The sequence below is a fragment of the Nicotiana tabacum genome, chromosome 19 (assembly GCF_000715075.1).
Source record: "Nicotiana tabacum cultivar K326 chromosome 19, ASM71507v2, whole genome shotgun sequence".
Classification (NCBI taxonomy): domain Eukaryota; kingdom Viridiplantae; phylum Streptophyta; class Magnoliopsida; order Solanales; family Solanaceae; genus Nicotiana; species Nicotiana tabacum.
Genome location: NC_134098.1, coordinates 44,638,177 through 44,654,733, shown reverse-complemented (window position 1 = coordinate 44,654,733; position 16,557 = coordinate 44,638,177). Strand labels below are relative to the sequence as shown.

At 34.2% G+C, this 16,557-nt stretch overlaps 3 protein-coding genes across 3 annotated transcripts; 1 reads left to right on the top strand and 2 right to left on the bottom strand.

Annotated features, from left to right (window-relative positions):
- The first annotated feature begins 363 nt into the window (after positions 1–363).
- LOC107788251 (uncharacterized) lies at positions 364–3,663 on the top strand. The gene is made up of 4 exons (XM_075237681.1): positions 364–914; positions 2,972–3,097; positions 3,172–3,255; positions 3,369–3,663. Exons 1-4 carry the CDS (start codon positions 602–604, stop codon positions 3,503–3,505), a joined length of 660 nt encoding a protein of 219 aa, XP_075093782.1. The 5' UTR covers positions 364–601; the 3' UTR covers positions 3,506–3,663.
- Positions 3,664–5,401: 1,738 nt separating this feature from the next.
- Positions 5,402–9,854, bottom strand: LOC107788253 (uncharacterized). The gene is made up of 5 exons (XM_016609925.2): positions 9,398–9,854; positions 7,431–8,684; positions 6,673–6,822; positions 6,413–6,593; positions 5,402–5,730 (listed from the first exon to the last, which is right to left on the bottom strand). The coding sequence occupies exons 1-5, from the start codon at positions 9,617–9,619 to the stop codon at positions 5,552–5,554; spliced, it is 1,986 nt and encodes a 661-aa protein (XP_016465411.2). The 5' UTR covers positions 9,620–9,854; the 3' UTR covers positions 5,402–5,551.
- Positions 9,855–11,526: 1,672 nt separating this feature from the next.
- LOC142173450 (putative xyloglucan endotransglucosylase/hydrolase protein 1) lies at positions 11,527–13,401 on the bottom strand. The gene is made up of 4 exons (XM_075239043.1): positions 13,230–13,401; positions 12,828–12,928; positions 12,506–12,702; positions 11,527–11,896 (listed from the first exon to the last, which is right to left on the bottom strand). The coding sequence occupies exons 1-4, from the start codon at positions 13,399–13,401 to the stop codon at positions 11,527–11,529; spliced, it is 840 nt and encodes a 279-aa protein (XP_075095144.1).
- Between the last annotated feature and the right edge of the window lie 3,156 nt (positions 13,402–16,557).

Sequence of the window (16,557 nt, the reverse complement as noted above, 5' to 3'; positions counted from 1 at the left end):
AACATCACGAAAGTGCTCCTAGAAATTGCAACACCAAAAACTACACCAGATACTAGAATTAGACCAAAAATAATAAAAATTACCCATTGAAAAACTGCAACCAAACATTAGAAATATGCCAAAAATAAGAGAAACTGCAAAAGTTACAATGTGAGTTCCCATTAAATTTTTATTTTATATAGTTCCTGTTAAATCAACATCCAAGGTTTGTTAGATAATTGTCTGCTCATTTTTACATAACTTCAAGCACTAGAACAGCTTAGAGATAATACTTAAGGGACTAATGTAGACTTATCCGAAACATAATGACCATTTCGCCATTTTCTCATTTTAATATTTTGAAGAAAAACAAAAGAAAAGGGAAAAAAGAAGACCCGCAAACACCCCTCCGACCCGCGGATCGGAATCCGGGTTAACAAAGGTTTCAGACACTTCCAGAGGTCCGTTAGAACGTGAAAGAGAAGCACGAGTTCACTCACTACACATTCATCATTCACAATTTTCACAAACGTTGAATTCTACCCACCAAAGATTAGCTATCTACAGAAACGAATACAGAAAAACAAGGGTTATTATAAAACTGATAAAAATTCCAAGAAAGATGAGTAGAGGGGATGATATTGATAAGAAGAGAGTAATAAAGCTGTTCTGTCCTTCTCTACCAAAGATAGTAGCAATCATAGCTTGGGAAGACCAAAGACTTGATCTTGGTTTCATTGCACGTGTTTTTGGGCTTGACCCAGTAACTATAAAGCTAAATGGTCACTTTATTAGTAGAGGGGTTGATCTTATTGCTTCCTCTGTTACGTGGAATTCCCTTCTTTCGTTCTTCTCTGCTCGTGGGTTGTCCATTGGTGACTCTGATTCTCGCGCTCTCATTGTTGAAGGAAAGCTCTCTAAAATTGGTTCCAAAAGTAAGCCCCTTTTCTTATCTCATTGCTTCTTTTTTCTTTTCATGTTCACTTCTTTCTTCTTTGTTGAACTTTAGCTTTATATAATAGCAAGGGCGGACGTAGCGTACAAGTTGTGTGTTCATCCGACCTAGTAACTTTGACTCAAATTTTGTCTGTGTTTAAAAATTTATTAAATAAATACACAATATAATCAAATGAGCTATGGTAGAATTTCGAACTCAAACTCATGGAGTTCAAATCCTGAATTCGGCTATGTAAAATTTGAACCGAGTTTCGATTTTTTTAATTTGGGTCTTCATCACTCAGACTTGATTTTTTTGTAGGGGTATGGGTGGGGGGTGGGGGGGAGGTTGGTTGAGTTCAAAATATTTTTGGCAATGGGTAGCAGTAAGTTCAAACCTTTACCAGCTCCTGTAACAGATCAAACTGAGTGAACTTTTCATTGAAAAGCTTAAATTGTTGGATAGATGAAACACATATTGTTTAATTCTGCAAAAATAATAAATGGAAAATCAAATATTGAGTTCTATTTTTAGGCTGAACCAGGATAGGGTCTATATGGGAATCATGAGAATGTCTTATTACTTTATATTTAGGCTATAAACAGTATAGCAAGTCCTATATATAACAACACCAATTGTTTGATAAAATTTGCGTTGTTATATTTTCCATTTCAATATATAACAACGTCAATTTTATCAAACAATTTGACGGGGCTTCTTTGATTTAGCCTCATGTCACGTGTAAAAAATTTGGTCTTATAGGTTTGATGGGTTCTATAGTTAACATGCAAAATATTGGGAGTTCCGAAAGTTTGATTGGCTCTTCCTTATCAGCAGGTCTGTGTTGTTGATACACACAACATACGCGCGCGCACACACAGAGACATATGTTTACTTGTGCTTTATGGAAGTAGTGATTGTTGAGAATATGGAGGGTTGGATTATTTAATCGTCAAGAAATTGATTGCCGTAGATGAAAATTCTGTTTCAATGTTCATAGACATCTTAGGTTTTGCTGGGAGAAACCACAAATAAGATAAAGCTACAAACAGCGGTAGATTTTTAGGGCTACTAATGTTACCGGTAAATACAGGCAATACTTTTTTGATAGTATTGGATCTTTTGTGCAGAAGTAAAACCTTTAATTTATAGCATGCATATTGCTGAAAAGTTCAGTTTGATTATTCAAAAAGGTTTAAGTTTTGCAAAATATTACTTTACTGGGCTTTGTAGATGAGTTATCAAGCTTCATTGGTTTGTAGATAACGGGATCAAAAATGGATTTTCTTTTACTCTAATCCATTGGTCCATAGCCTTATAAATCTTGTATACAGATGTGTTGATTTTGCCTTTTCTCTTATTTGTGACTTCAAAACATAGGATGCATTTGATTAGTTCCCATAAGCTTTTAGATTGAAGGAATGCGGATCGATGGCGATGATGCCTTAACATTTTTTATTCATCAATATAACTAATGGATGACATTAAGAAAATATGACAATATATTATGTTCCACTCAAGCTATTAGGTTGACTGAATGTCACTCAAGTTGATGTTTCCTAAGTGTGCTACTCCATAAGCATCTCCTACCTTGGCTTGAATGTGCGCAAGGGGAATATTTTTGAACCTGCTATGAAAAGGAAACACTGCTAGTACATGTTATGCTGTAAATTGCAGAATTGAATAAATGATGCATGTTTTTCTGCATTGCTGCTTCCAAGCTATTAGTCTGTCAACAGAACTTCTCTATAAGTCCGTCACCTACTACCTCAAAGTTGAAGGTTGATTGGTGAGTAAATGCATGTAAAAAGAAAAAGGATTATCAAGGGGCATATATTTCGGGACTTGATATCATTTTGAAGGATGGAGCCATCTGTTCTGCTGCAATCATGGAGAGCCCTGCTGCAACTTGTTCTCGTAATATGAAGCAAAAACTTTAACTGTTGAATTGAGCAGTCATGTGTGTGCTTATTTACCTCCCACCACCATTCTCCTGCTTTCCCTCAGGTTACATTAAAGTATTTCCTGTTGTTGAATGTGAATGTTATCGTGCAGGATCACATAGTCCAACAGAAGTTGAAAAGGGAGTGCTATGCAAGAAGGAACTCAATGGTGAGAGAGAGAAACATCTTGAGGAAATCAACTCCCTCAGTAGAAAGAAATTTAAGGAAAGCACTAGAGGTAATGAAAGATTTAGACATTCCTCTCCATGAAGTAAGCTATATTAGCCATCTTATATAACTTTGGTTGTGCAGGAGTGGCATTGAACCTAAAAAGGAAGCTGTGTTTGGAAGATTCTGGTCTGTTGAAGAGAATAAAAACATATGAATGTGATTCAGGTAATTTGCTACAATGGAATAGGCTTAATTATGTCTTGTATCTCAATTCCGTGGACAGTAGTATCCTATCTCTTCATTTCTACTCAGAATGATTGTTTCTGGTGTAACTTCAGGTATAAGAGAGAGAGAAGTTGATTTTCATAAGGCTATTTCAGATAAGCCACTTGTATGCAGTTTGGCTAGTGAAAAGCTGAAAAGGATTAGAGATGATGAGATGGTTGTAACTGCCCTTTTCAAGAGAATAAGATAGTTTAACCAAATACTGACTGTGTTAGCAGGTTGTATATTGAAGGCATTGTTACCATTGTACTCACACCTGTAAATCCTTGCTAGTGGGTTAAAGTAGTTGATGACAAAATTTTAATGTGGGAAAAGCCTTTCTTGAGTTTGTCAACGTAGATTATGACTTGTCCTTTGTAGTTTTTGACAGGGGTGTACAAAGGAAACCGACAAACCGAATCAAACCGATAATCCGAGTCAAACCGAGAAAAAAAACCCGACTATGGTTCGGTTTGATTTGGTTTGGTGTTGGGATTGGTTTGGTTTTAACTAAAAAAAGTCAAACCGAAACCAAACCAACCTGACATTACATGTATAGAAGTTTTTAATATATTTAATATATAAAAATATTTATTGTAGCGTAGTTTATAAATATTTCTTAAACTTTTTCATAGTTTTATCTTTTAACGTATTATTTCAAGCTTGGAATTATAATTTTTGAATACTCAAATAAGTTTTATAGTCCATAAATATTAGTAACTCAAAGAAATCCCAAATTAAAATCAAATCAATACTAATGCTAACAAAAGAAATTCAATTTAATTGTACTAGAAATGAGAATAGTGTTGGATATCTATTTTTTGGTTTTTTCATAGTTTAGATAAAATGTATAATAACTTATTTTTTTTAGTGTTAAGTCATGTAAATAATAGTAGTACTTATTAGTCGTACTTATTTTAACAACTTAGTAATTTTAGATTGTGTTCATTTTTATTATGGTTTATTAATAATATTTATTTTATGCGATTTTATTATCTTTATTGTTGAATATTTTAGTACAATGCCATGAATATTTTATGTCATTTTCTCGAAAAATACCTTATTTAGTTCTGTCTTACTAGGATTTAAAGAAATATTTGGAGCAGAAATTTTATGTTTTATGCTATGAAGACTTTATGAAGGGAAAAAATGGAAAAATCCGAAAATTCGAAAAAATCGAGATTAAAAAATTCGACTTTTATTGGTTTGGTTTGATCTTTAGATTTAATAACCTGGCGCAATTGGTTTGGTTTGGTAATTAAAAAATCTAAACTAACCCGACTTATGTACAACACTAGTTTCTGATAGGTGAGATGGCTTTTTCCTTTTCTCGATGCCTACATTATTCACCATATAATTAAATTTGTAGTATTTGAAGACCACATTACCACCTGCCGTTGTGGTATTTAGCCACTACATTTCAGACGCAAATCTTTTTTTTCAAAAGTTTAAATTTATTTAATAGAGCAAGAGGGTACTTGTCTATTTAACCTACCTTTCGAAACATTTCTTAGTTACAAGTTGTGGTGGAAAAATGAATTAAAAAAATAATTATCCATTCATATTATCCGTTAAGAAATGAATGGTATAATAAACTTTTTAAAAATGAGTCAAATAAGGATAAGATACTATCCACTTAACCAATGAATAACCAATTGGTTTTAACTTTTATATTTACAAAGACTAAAATTGAGAATTACTCAAATTTGAAAGAATAAAAATTCTCCCAAAAGTAATCATATTCAAAAAGATATGGATAATATGAATACTCATATTATCTACCAGTTAACACATTTTCTATCCATCTTAAATATGGCTCAGGCCGGATATTTTATCCATTTTCTGTGTTACTGTCTTCGATCCGCCAACATCCGGCCCCGCCCATTTGTCATCCCTAGTTATAAGGGTCAGAAGATACTGGTACCTGATAATAAAAAAGTAGGGGATGCGAGATACGGGAACATACATAAATAAAAAAAAAAAAAAAAAAAAAAAAAAAAGGGAACTCGACATAGTAGACCTATCCTAACCTCATTAGCACTACGGTTTTCAGTTCTTCAGCAATCACTCAGAGGGACATGTAAAGCTAAAAGCTAAAAGCTAATCGTACACAAATGCGGTTGACAATTAATTGAATGATACAATGCTCAATCCTACATAAGGAAGCTTGAGGTTGATTCATAAAATCTATGCTATTAGTCCCGTGGAATCATGCAACATATTGTACAAAACCTCTTTATGTAGCTTCATTTGGAGGTTATCCAAAGTACTGCCAAGCAGCAGCAATACCCGCCACCAGTATCACTCTGAGAATCAGCTTATAACTGACTTTTGATGATGACAATGTGGACGATTTCGGTGGTTCCAGCGGTTTTCCCCTCAATTTAGCTGATAGTTTGGACAATAGCACGCCTATTGGACCACTGTCCTTGGTAGCTGCAACCAGGCAGAAACAAACATCAACATCTGAAACACACTTTATTGCCCAATTGTTATATCAACCAACTTCATTTAAATTAGTTGGTGTAAGTTATATGGAGCATCTGTCTCTTTCTTGTTCATTTCATTCTGCTGCTAAATAAAACAAACATCAAGATCAATATCTGAAACTTGAACTCGACCAATATCAACAACGTTCCCACATCAAATTAATAGTGGTAAGCTATGTGAATTCGCTGCGTTCATTATGTTGTATCCATATCCATTCCAGTAATACATAGTTTGTCATTTAAGGAAAATAAGGATTTTCTAGGACTACAGATTCTCCAATCCCACCCTTTAGCCCTACACTGACATATAAATATTGACCAGAGTAAGAATAAGCTTGGCAAACACCAGCACGGTGTAAATGAAACAACAACAATAAGCCTTAATTCCAGCAAGTTGGTAATATATCCTTTTTTATCAGGTAGCAAGTTGGTAAATATCTTTTGCTTTCATTACCAGAAACTTTAAAGATATTAAGACAACTGAGTGGAGTAAAATATACATCCATGCAAATCCAACTGAGAAAGACTACTTTCACGGTTTCACCATCCAGTAGAATCCCAGTGAGCTGTGCACTCTACTTATCAGAATTAAAGCAACATGATAGTTATATTCCCAGAGAGAAATTTACCTTTACTTTTCAGAAGCCTCTCCTCCTCTTCGACACGCCTACGTAGTGCGTTAAGAAGTGATCCAAAATATAGAGCAAATACAGTGCATGTAATTGTGATGACATTGTATGGCATGCTAAAATCAGGAGTGGTCAAGGGTACAAGCAATACTTCTGTGTACCATAGAACAGGGCTTTCTTCCTGGAAAGAAATAGATGCTCAATAGGATGCAATGCATATTCATTACAATATCATATTACATAACAATACCAATTGGTACCTGTAGCTTGGATATGAGAGGTGACTTGCAAGCAGATTTATCCTCAAATAAATGCAGCTTTGTTTTGATCTCGGGAAACCTGATTAAAGCTGATGGAATGTCAAAACCCTGATTAGCATCTGGAGGATACTCATCGATGTGAAGAAAACCCTGTGAAGAAATCCAAAGAAATAAAGGTAAAGTTAAACCGGTCGATCACTGGTGCTAATATACATCAATTTGCTTTCTGCCTGTTCCATTAGATTCAAAATAATCTAGGACCCACATATACCTTGGTCAATTCCACAGAGATATAGAACAAGAAATTGGAAATAGCACCGTTTCGGTTTACAAATAACCATCCCTGGCCCAAACAGCTTTACAAGATAATCACACAAGCAGATAAAAAGTAGTTTAAAAATTTAAGACTACAGAAAGGCTGAACAGCATCTGACATCAAATCAACTTATAAGGTAGTTTGTCTTTACTTCAAGTACAAATATTCATGTGAAGCCAGATTTGCCACAATGAATTATGTCTATACTTGCAAATTTTCCATACAGATACTCCAAATGAGTCATGTTTATACTCTATAATTACCAATCTCCTATACAATAAGTCCCAAAATGAGATGATTAGATAGCTCCTTATCAAGAAAATAAAAAATATATATATTGAGATAATTAGATAGCCATCCTAGCTGACCATTGTTCTTTAGTACACCCAAAATTACATATCAACAAATTTATTCTAGATAAACTGGAAAAGGCAATACATACCTTATCAAACTCCAATGTCAATATCACCGAGTTCACATCACAGGGAAATCGCAATGCTATTTCCATTAGCCCAGGAGAAACCTTGTCTTCAGAAGGCGAGACATTTGTCCTTTCTACGACATCTGCTAAACTATGCAGACGTTCATCCAGATACACTTTGAGCGTGTGGAAATAAACCTTGACATACCAAGGCACAACTTGGAACACATCAACGCGTAACGAGCATCTTCCTTCCTCATCTTCAGAAGAATCGGTATACTCACTTCTTCCTACAGATTTCAAGGAGATGGCTATTGCACCCCTTTCATTCCCACTTCCCATAAGGAACCTGCTAGCCTGCAAAGGTGCCAGTTGAGATGACCATGTCACGGGATGCTTCCACCTGAACTCCAAGTCAAATGGCCTTGAATCACTGCTATTTGCTAGAGAATATTCATATAGAAGGGATGACTCCTTGTGAAAGCCATAAACTTCTTTAACTACCCTAACTGGGGAATCAGACATTTCAAAGCTCATGTCACTCCAAGCTTGAGATATCAAATTCTTAACATCAGATTCTTGTTGCATCTCTGAAGTACTCTTCAACTCTGACACCAAATTTGGCTCTAATTGGACATACACATTACTAGTATTTGAAAGAACACACCTTCCACTAACTTTTCGTCCAAACAACGAGCTCAATGACCAACTTGGCTGTCGTATTGAGCCAACAGATGATGTCATGCCACTTCCTAAAGTAACCGGTTGAAGAACAACGGTAAGTGTCTGTTCAAGCACCATTCCGGAACTTGCTTCAGCTAGATCAAATTCATTCGAGACCAAATGCAATCTCTGAGAGTGATAAAATCCTCGGTAGATAGAAGGTCTGTCCATCAATGCAGAAAGCCCAGCTTTGTCTCGGCAAGGAAGCAACTTTAGCCATGGAGTGAGGTTCTCTGTGCAAACAGCCTCACGGGGCAATGTGCCGTACCTGACATTTGCAGCAAATGACTTGAAGCTCCACTGAGGAGCAGAATATGCAGTTGATGACTCTAGGAAGTTAATGGAAGCACAAAAGAGCCCTGAAAGAGCATGGGTTAAATTTCTCCAAGAAGCGTCGACCTGATGTTGTGGAACATCAAAAGTAGCCCACAGTTCAACTCCAGGTGGCTTCGCATTTCTACTTGAAATGGGGTCGTATCCACCCCAGCGTCCATAATTCCAGCGACCTTGTGTGAAGGACAGCTCCATTTCTCGAACTCTAAATTTATGAACCTAATCACACAATGAGTATTATATTTTTATGCAATCAACTGCTAGACCTGAATGAAAAATAAACTAGAGTACATGCTCAATTACTCAAGCACGCATAGCTCAGTCCAACACTCACCCCACTTCAGCACTTATACATAAAACTTTTCAGAATCAAAAAGAAATAAAACACGAATTGCATGTTTCCTTGGTGTCAGATTTCATCTAATTACTTATCATATCCCTTATGGAAGGGTACCCATCTTCCATATTAATTGTCTAGATATACAACTCTTCTAGAATATCAATCAATCAATTAATTACGCCTCAATCCTAACTAATTGGGACTGGCCATGTGAATCCTCTGTATCCATTCAGCTCTATTCGGTCCCATTTTCATTCTAATTTCGTCTTTCAAGGTAAATGAAGGCTTCGTTAAAGTTAAAAGTTCTTAAATCTCACGCTTATCTCTACACCGGCATACTAAGAACTAAACAAAACTGACAAATACGGGAACTAACGCAAATATAACAATACCAAGTACACCTTAATCTCGACTAGTTAGTATTCCTACATAGACCCTTTACTTTCATTGTGCTATGTTAGCATTCTTTCTAAGCATATGATTTTTCCTCCTCGTGCCCTACCATATACAGAGCTAAAAAATGCCAATACGAAACTAAATAAAATCAAACAATATTCATTGAGATAATAAGAAGCCCAAATTGAAAGAGTACCAGCTGATAAATGGATTTGGGGAAGAGACTGTGGTGGGGGCCATGAGTGCGAGTTGGGGGGATTTTACTTTCGAAGTGAAAATGCGCCAACACTTTACGATCTGGTAATGGCCTCAACAACAGTGCTTCTGAGAACTCTTCTTCACTTTGTTCGGCAATAATAATAGACCCGAAGCTCTTAAAGAGCAGAATAAATAGCAAAATTGATCTTAATCGAACCATTAATAATGGGCCTCTTGCTAATGAGCGTTACCGCTGATATTGGTACTGGGGATATGCGAAGAGCAATTCCGCCATTAGAAGAGCTTCAACGTGTGTTAAAACTTAGATCAATGGTTTGAAGAATTTTGGATCCATTTGGGGTTTTGGCTGGTTGACCCGTTTAGACCTTGGAATGCCCTTGGATCCGATCCCATTTGGTTTCTTTTTTTCTTTTTCCATTTAAAATGTTCCCCGTCTTTTTTCTAATCTGTTTTTGTTTGGCTTCTATTTTTTAATTTATTTTTTAAAGTACCTTGTTCAAAAAATATTTATATTAGTATATATTTATAGCAATTTCTTTTACCTAAGAAATAAGGGTTAATTGCATGGTAGTCATCGAACTATAAATATTATTGCTGGAGAGTCATCAAACTAACTTTTCTGCCTAAATCACTCAACTTTCATTAATTTTTGAAAATGTCATTTTGGCCATGGTTGGATGGAAAGTTCATATTCTAATTTAGAAAAAAACTATTTTAAGAATTAAAAGAGCTCCCAATTATTATTCAATCCTTTGTGCTTCCAGACCTCAATTTCATTCACGTCAGAAGTGTACAATAGATTTTAGGGCTATTCTGCTAAGACTCACGAATATAGAGAGGCAAAGAATTGAAACTAATGGGAGAATTGGCCAAATAGTAAAGAAGGGATAAATTAGTCAAATTGTAATTAGTTTTCAATAAGTTGTTACAATGAAATTAAAACGGGGAGGTTAGTGTAATATTGTAAACCAGGAAGTTAGTGTTTCGTAACCAAACTTGGAGGGAGGTCTCCAAAATTATCCCAACAAATTAATAGTTGTGTAAGAATTCCTAATGATAGGTTAAGCGTTAAATTTAAATATACATGGCATGTATTTGCAATTTGAGTCATATTACAAGATATATTTTAGTAGAATCTACTCTTTTTTAGTAACAAACTGCCTAATAGCATGTTTGGTCAAGCTTATAAAATCAGCTTATTTTGAGAAGTATTTTTTCTCAAAAGTACTTTTAGTAAGAAATAGTTTGTGTTTGGTTAATTAATTTGAAAAGTACTTCTGAGCAGCAATTATTGTTTGGTCAAATTTTTAAAAATTAGTTCGAAGTGTATTTTTCTCAAAAGTGTTTTTGGAATGAAACTATTTTTTCTACTTTTCCAAAACTGCTTCTACTTCTCCTTAAAAACACTTTTTTTTTCTTCCAAAAGCTTGGCCAAACACTTAACTTTAAAAAAAAACACATTTTTTTGAAAAAAAAAATACTTCTAAATTTGGAGAAGCTTGGTCAAGCAGACTATAAAATGGTCGGGTTAAAAGAATATACACCTTACATATAAATCAAAGGAGCGAATTTATAAATTAGGGGTGATGCATATACCTCCATGAGTGATGAGTCCTAAGTGAAGAACGAGAAAATCATTCTGCACTTGAAGACATAAATTGTGTTTCAATAGATCAGAAATCAAGTATATTGAGATATAACAAAGACAAAAAAGATGGACACTAAATTATTATCCAACTTGATGAAACCTCTAGTACTCCGAGGGATATCCTTGCGGTATTAAGATACTACGGTCAAACCTCTCTATAACAATCTCGTTTGTTCCAAATATTTTTAGATATTATAGCGAAGTGTTGCTATAGAGAGCATATATTATAACATAATATGAAAATTGGTTCCGGAAAAACTTGGCTTTAATTTTATGGTGAAGTGTTGTTATATAAGGATGTTGTTATAGAGAGGTTTAACTGTATATATATTCATAACTGACTCAGGAAAATTTAATTTCTACTACATATATATGTTACCAATCAGAAGTCCAAATTCCTTTCTTTTTTATTCCATTATTGTGTTGGTTCTTAATACTGATCCAATGAAATTAGACAACTAAGAATTATTAAAAGAACATTCTGGGAACTGAACAAAGCCTGGGACACAATAATCAAAAGTCATGTACTGTTTTCTAAAATTGGCCATTTTTTGTCTCTGTTGAGGGCTGAGAACCTTAAATCTGTTCCATGGCTGGTTAACTGGTGAAGAACAATCATTCCCAGGTTGTGGAAAACAACCTGAAATTTTGAAGTATTGATAGTGAGCTATAAATGGTGCTAAACTCCAGTCAATACCTCCAGCCCAACTACTTCTGTTTGAGTACCATACGCTTGCCTCTATCTGCATTGCACTTGTCGGGTAATTTACATTTGCTTTGACTTTGAGGTTCATGAATTCCCTTATTGGTATATCATCTATGAAGAAACTGCAAAAAACACATTAACATAGATTGTTAATTACAACGTACCACAACAAATTGTCTTAATAGCTTACTGAATGTAGGATATGAAGTTGGAACAGATCAAAGGATCATGCATGGGATCCAACGGTTGAATCCCAGAAGAGGCGAACAACCAGGTGATTTTTTCTTATTTGTTTTAAATTTGATGAGCAAAATTACCTAGGTATACAAGGTTAAGAAAATAGACTTTTTCAACTTAGCTAAGTCGTAAAAGCTAGCTCATAAGATGAAAATTGCCGAAAGACATATAAGGAGCTAGATAACATCTTATATTCTCAAACAATGTGAGATTTTAACACCTCACGCCCAGGGCTGAACGTTTGAGCATGAAATAACATGGAAGCCGTTAACATTGAGTAAACCAAGAATATGATGAGTCAGCCTTTGATATCATGTTAAGAAAAATGACCTTGATCCCAATTGAAGTGAATACTGCCCTAGGCCATATAAAGAGACGGCAACCCGTACCCGCAAACAATGTCTTGGTGGGAAGATGCAGGTCACTGATGAAACCATTAAGCTGATTTGAATACCACTTATTCTTAAATAAAAAGGGATGTAGTTTGTGCTTACACTATTTGGAATGGATTGTAGAGAATTTGATAGGTGTGAAAATCTTGTGAAGGATCAAAGGGAAGTTGAAATATTTGTTCTCTAAATCCCCAATCATTAGCAAATACATTGGTTTGTAGTTTCCCTTCTGTACCCAGAAACTCGAAATCGATCTCATCGTGGGTCCCTGGTGGTGAACCATCTAGTTGTGAGGTTAGCTGCCATAAACCAATTGTCAAGTCAGAAATAGAGAAAAAGGCGATTGTTCTTATTTACTAAGTAATAATTACTCTAATGTAATTTTGAGTGTAGAAAGAAAAGATTGAGTATTATAATTCTTTACATAGAAAGATGTGATAACTCCTCCAGTTTTCTTGTCTGGTAACTTCATCCTGATTACAAATAATCCAGATTCATATAGTAATTTGGACTTAAAACCAACTCCTACATACACACAAAATATATACGTGCCGTTAGTATAAGTTCAACTAAAATGAGATGCACGGCCAAAGTTGAAATATTACAATAATCACAATTCACAACAACATTTCAAGTCAATTGGGATCGCCTATATAAATTCATACTATATATTCATTATGTTTTGTTTTTTCACGTAACATTAATCGCTTGTTTTTATCATGACACTATCGTAAATTGTTTGGCCGTTGAGTTTGACCTATTTCAAAGTGATTAAAGACATAGGAAAAGAAAAAAAAAACAAAAGAGAAAAGAAGAGAGAATAAACCTGAGGAGTTGTCTAAAAGAAGTGTTACTTCAGTTCCTTGGTTAATGATGGATAAATGGTTTTCTCCCCATGATGGTTCGTAGCTGTTGTTGAAGCTAATATCAGCATTAGAAGGCCTTACAATGAAGAGAAGTATAAGACTAGTAACAATATTCATCAGAAAAGAAGCCATTTATAAAGAAATAGAACTATTCGTAAAAATAATGACATTACTACTCAATTGTGTTCCTAAGCACTTCGACTTTATATTTCTATAGGGTATGGCTTATTTAAGTAAGAATTCAAAATACATACTATGGAGAGTATAAAAATTAGTGACTTTCTAAAAAGAATCATGAACAACAGATTTGCTGAACTTATTTATATTATTTCCTTAATAAACTGGATATTATTCAAAGCTTGTAATAACTAACTCAATCTCCATAAGTTGGCTCAAGATAAAAAAATAAAAATAATCATAACTATATAAGGGGACAACAACCTATATATACAATTAACGGATTTCGTACTATAACTAGAGTAATTTACGCGGTATGCCTACTAGAAACACCAATTAACATCATATACAATTAAAATATTTATTTTACCCTCTATACCTACTTTATGAATTTATTTTACCATGTATACTTACTTTATAAATTTATTTTAATTATTCATTATTCCACGTTTTAAGGGATTGTAATCTTAAACTTTTTCTCTTTCTGTTAAAATGTTGTAGTATGTTTGGTTCGGATACTATATTCCAAATTATTGAATATTATATTCCAAATTAAAATATTATGGTTTGTTTAGTTAGAATATTATATTATAAATTAGAATATTATGGTAAGTTAAGTTTGGATTGTATTCCAAAGTAGAATATCGTGATATGTTTTAGAATATATGAAGGTATAGCGTGTAATACTTTTGGGATATATGATATAATTTTAAAACTTAGGTATACCATGAAAGTGAGTTCTACAGATGGATATATCATGTAACTTCCCCAATAAAATATATGGTCAATTGAATTGTATAATTTTCTTGTGATATCCACTTTTGCGCCACCTATTAAATTTGTAGAAGAATGTAAGTGCCCAAGGATAAACATAAAGGACCAATTTAGACCTACCCCAAACATAAAGGACCAATTTTCTCATAAGGATTGGACTCACGCTTGAATGTTTTCTACCCCATAGATTTTGCACTTAAATATATTCCTATAAATATTTTTTTTAAATCCTAAACAGAATCAAAATTAAAGTAGTACCTGACATAGTTTTAAATTTTTAGTCCATGACATATATATCTGAGTATTGCACGCCAAAAGACTATCTGAAAGTCGAATCAGAGCTTTATAAAGATAATTTTCTCCTTTATTTTTGGCATTTGTATATATATTAGTTCTTTTTACTTTTTGATAAAACCATTTTTACCAGGCCATTTCAAAGATTCATATTAATACTGATGTACATTGTACACTACCCAGAAGCTTCTTCTTTTTGATTTATTAAATTACACTAGACACTCCTTTAAAAACTTGGTTGCGAATACATACTTATATTTCAAATCACTTAAACCTCTTAAAAATTAAAATTCTACACAAATATAACAATTATTCGTATATTTGTGTAGAAATCATAATATATAGGGAGGTTGAGTGTTAGATTTAGGTAACATGAAATGTATGTGCAATTGAGAGTACATATATGTTTTAGTATAACTTACGCTTTTTCGTGAAAAGACATAAGTATCCCTCAAATTTATCTTGGATTTGCTGTTACAAATTTGGGGCCCTATTACCTCTGAACTATATTGAAGTGGAATAAGTATCATCTTAATTCTTAAGCTGTAACGCATTAGCAGTGTCTGCACGTTCATTTAGCGCGTGAGAAGGCAAATCAATTCTAAAAATCTGTCCTCTTAACACCACGTGTCAAGCAGATTGGAAATTTTGTTTTACTCCGCTCCCTTTTAAGTCCGGTAGCGACCCAAAAATCTACGGTCGATGGCACATAATTCCTAAAATTAGGTAAACCTATCACATAATGACATCAATCAGAATATAACAACTTAAAAATTTAATAAAAATTGAGAAATATCATAACACAACTAAAAGAGAGATGTAACAGTCATCTCCCGAAAATCCGATAATATTGAATCATAAGCTCTACATAAAATACATAACAAGTCTAAAAAATACATCACTATTTGAGATACATAAATAGTAGGAAATTAAGTAAGAGGGTGACTTTGAAGCCTGCGAGCTGAACAACAGAGATACCTTGAAATCTCCAACAACTCTAGCTCAACTCTCTATCGATCTGAAGTATTTGGATCTGCACAAAGAATATGCAGAAGCGTAGTATAAATGCACCACAATTGGTACCCAACAAGTATCAAGACTAACCTCGCTGGAGTAGTGACGAGGTTCAAGTCATGACACTCACTAGTCAATAACATGTGCGAAATATCAACAGAAAACTGATAGCAGAAAGCATAACAGAACAAATATCAACAAAGTGTAACAACAACTCAATGTAGAATTATTCATTTTTACCAACAAAATATCAATGAAAACGGGGCATGTGATAACATATCAAATTCAACCAAACAACTCATAAAGCACAAGACCGAATCATTTAAGAAACACGTTTGCAATCACAACATCAACCTCGGTTCCAACATATGATCAATAACAAAGGAACACCCCGATATATCTCATAACATTCCCAACAAAGCCACCTTATATTGCCGCATGCGCATAAATAATGGAATGTATTCCTTATGTCGTCACATGTACATAAATAGTCACCCTTATCTCACCTCATGCACATCATAATGAAATGCCTCCCTTATGTTGCTGCATGCGCATCTCGCCATCCTTATACTCCACACAATAAAAATCAACCTGTATATCATGTCAATATGTGCCACAATACCACAAAACAACAATACCTAAAGTCTCATCAAGAAGTATCCAACGACTCAACAACAAGGTGCACAATAATATGACAATAAGATAAGAGCGCGGGAGTATTCAACAATAAAGCATGTTTCAAATAGCAAAAAACTCTAGTTCAAGGAATATTAATAGCCTAAGGTCTAATCCGATGACAAACCACACATACGCCCGTGTACACACTCGTCACCTCGTGTACACGTCATTTCACATAATACAAATATGCAGATTAGACCAAATCCTAAGGGTAATTCTCTCACATAAGGTTAGACAAGATACTTACCTCAATTAGGCTAAATCAATACTCAAAAAATACTTTTCGTTTACAATTCACCTCCGTCCGGCCCAAATCTAACCAAAAATGACTCAATAACATCAAACAATGCA

Excerpts from the sequence above, each read along its gene's own strand:
- LOC107788251 (XM_075237681.1), top strand. The coding sequence starts at position 602 with ATGAGTAGAGGGGATGATATTGATAAGAAGAGAGTAATAAAGCTGTTC. Across the intron at positions 915-2,971 it reads CTCTAAAATTGGTTCCAAAA|GATCACATAGTCCAACAGAA; the intron begins GTAAGCCCCTTT and ends GTTATCGTGCAG. Across the intron at positions 3,098-3,171 it reads ATTTAAGGAAAGCACTAGAG|GAGTGGCATTGAACCTAAAA; the intron begins GTAATGAAAGAT and ends TTGGTTGTGCAG.
- LOC107788253 (XM_016609925.2), bottom strand. The coding sequence starts at position 9,619 with ATGGTTCGATTAAGATCAATTTTGCTATTTATTCTGCTCTTTAAGAGC. Across the intron at positions 6,823-7,430 it reads TGACATTGGAGTTTGATAAG|GGTTTTCTTCACATCGATGA; the intron begins GTATGTATTGCC and ends ATTTCTTCACAG. Across the intron at positions 5,731-6,412 it reads GAGGCTTCTGAAAAGTAAAG|CTACCAAGGACAGTGGTCCA; the intron begins GTAAATTTCTCT and ends GCCTGGTTGCAG.
- LOC142173450 (XM_075239043.1), bottom strand. The coding sequence starts at position 13,401 with ATGGCTTCTTTTCTGATGAATATTGTTACTAGTCTTATACTTCTCTTC. Across the intron at positions 12,929-13,229 it reads TCTTTTAGACAACTCCTCAG|GAGTTGGTTTTAAGTCCAAA; the intron begins GTTTATTCTCTC and ends GTGTGTATGTAG. Across the intron at positions 12,703-12,827 it reads GAGTTATCACATCTTTCTAT|CTAACCTCACAACTAGATGG; the intron begins GTAAAGAATTAT and ends GGTTTATGGCAG.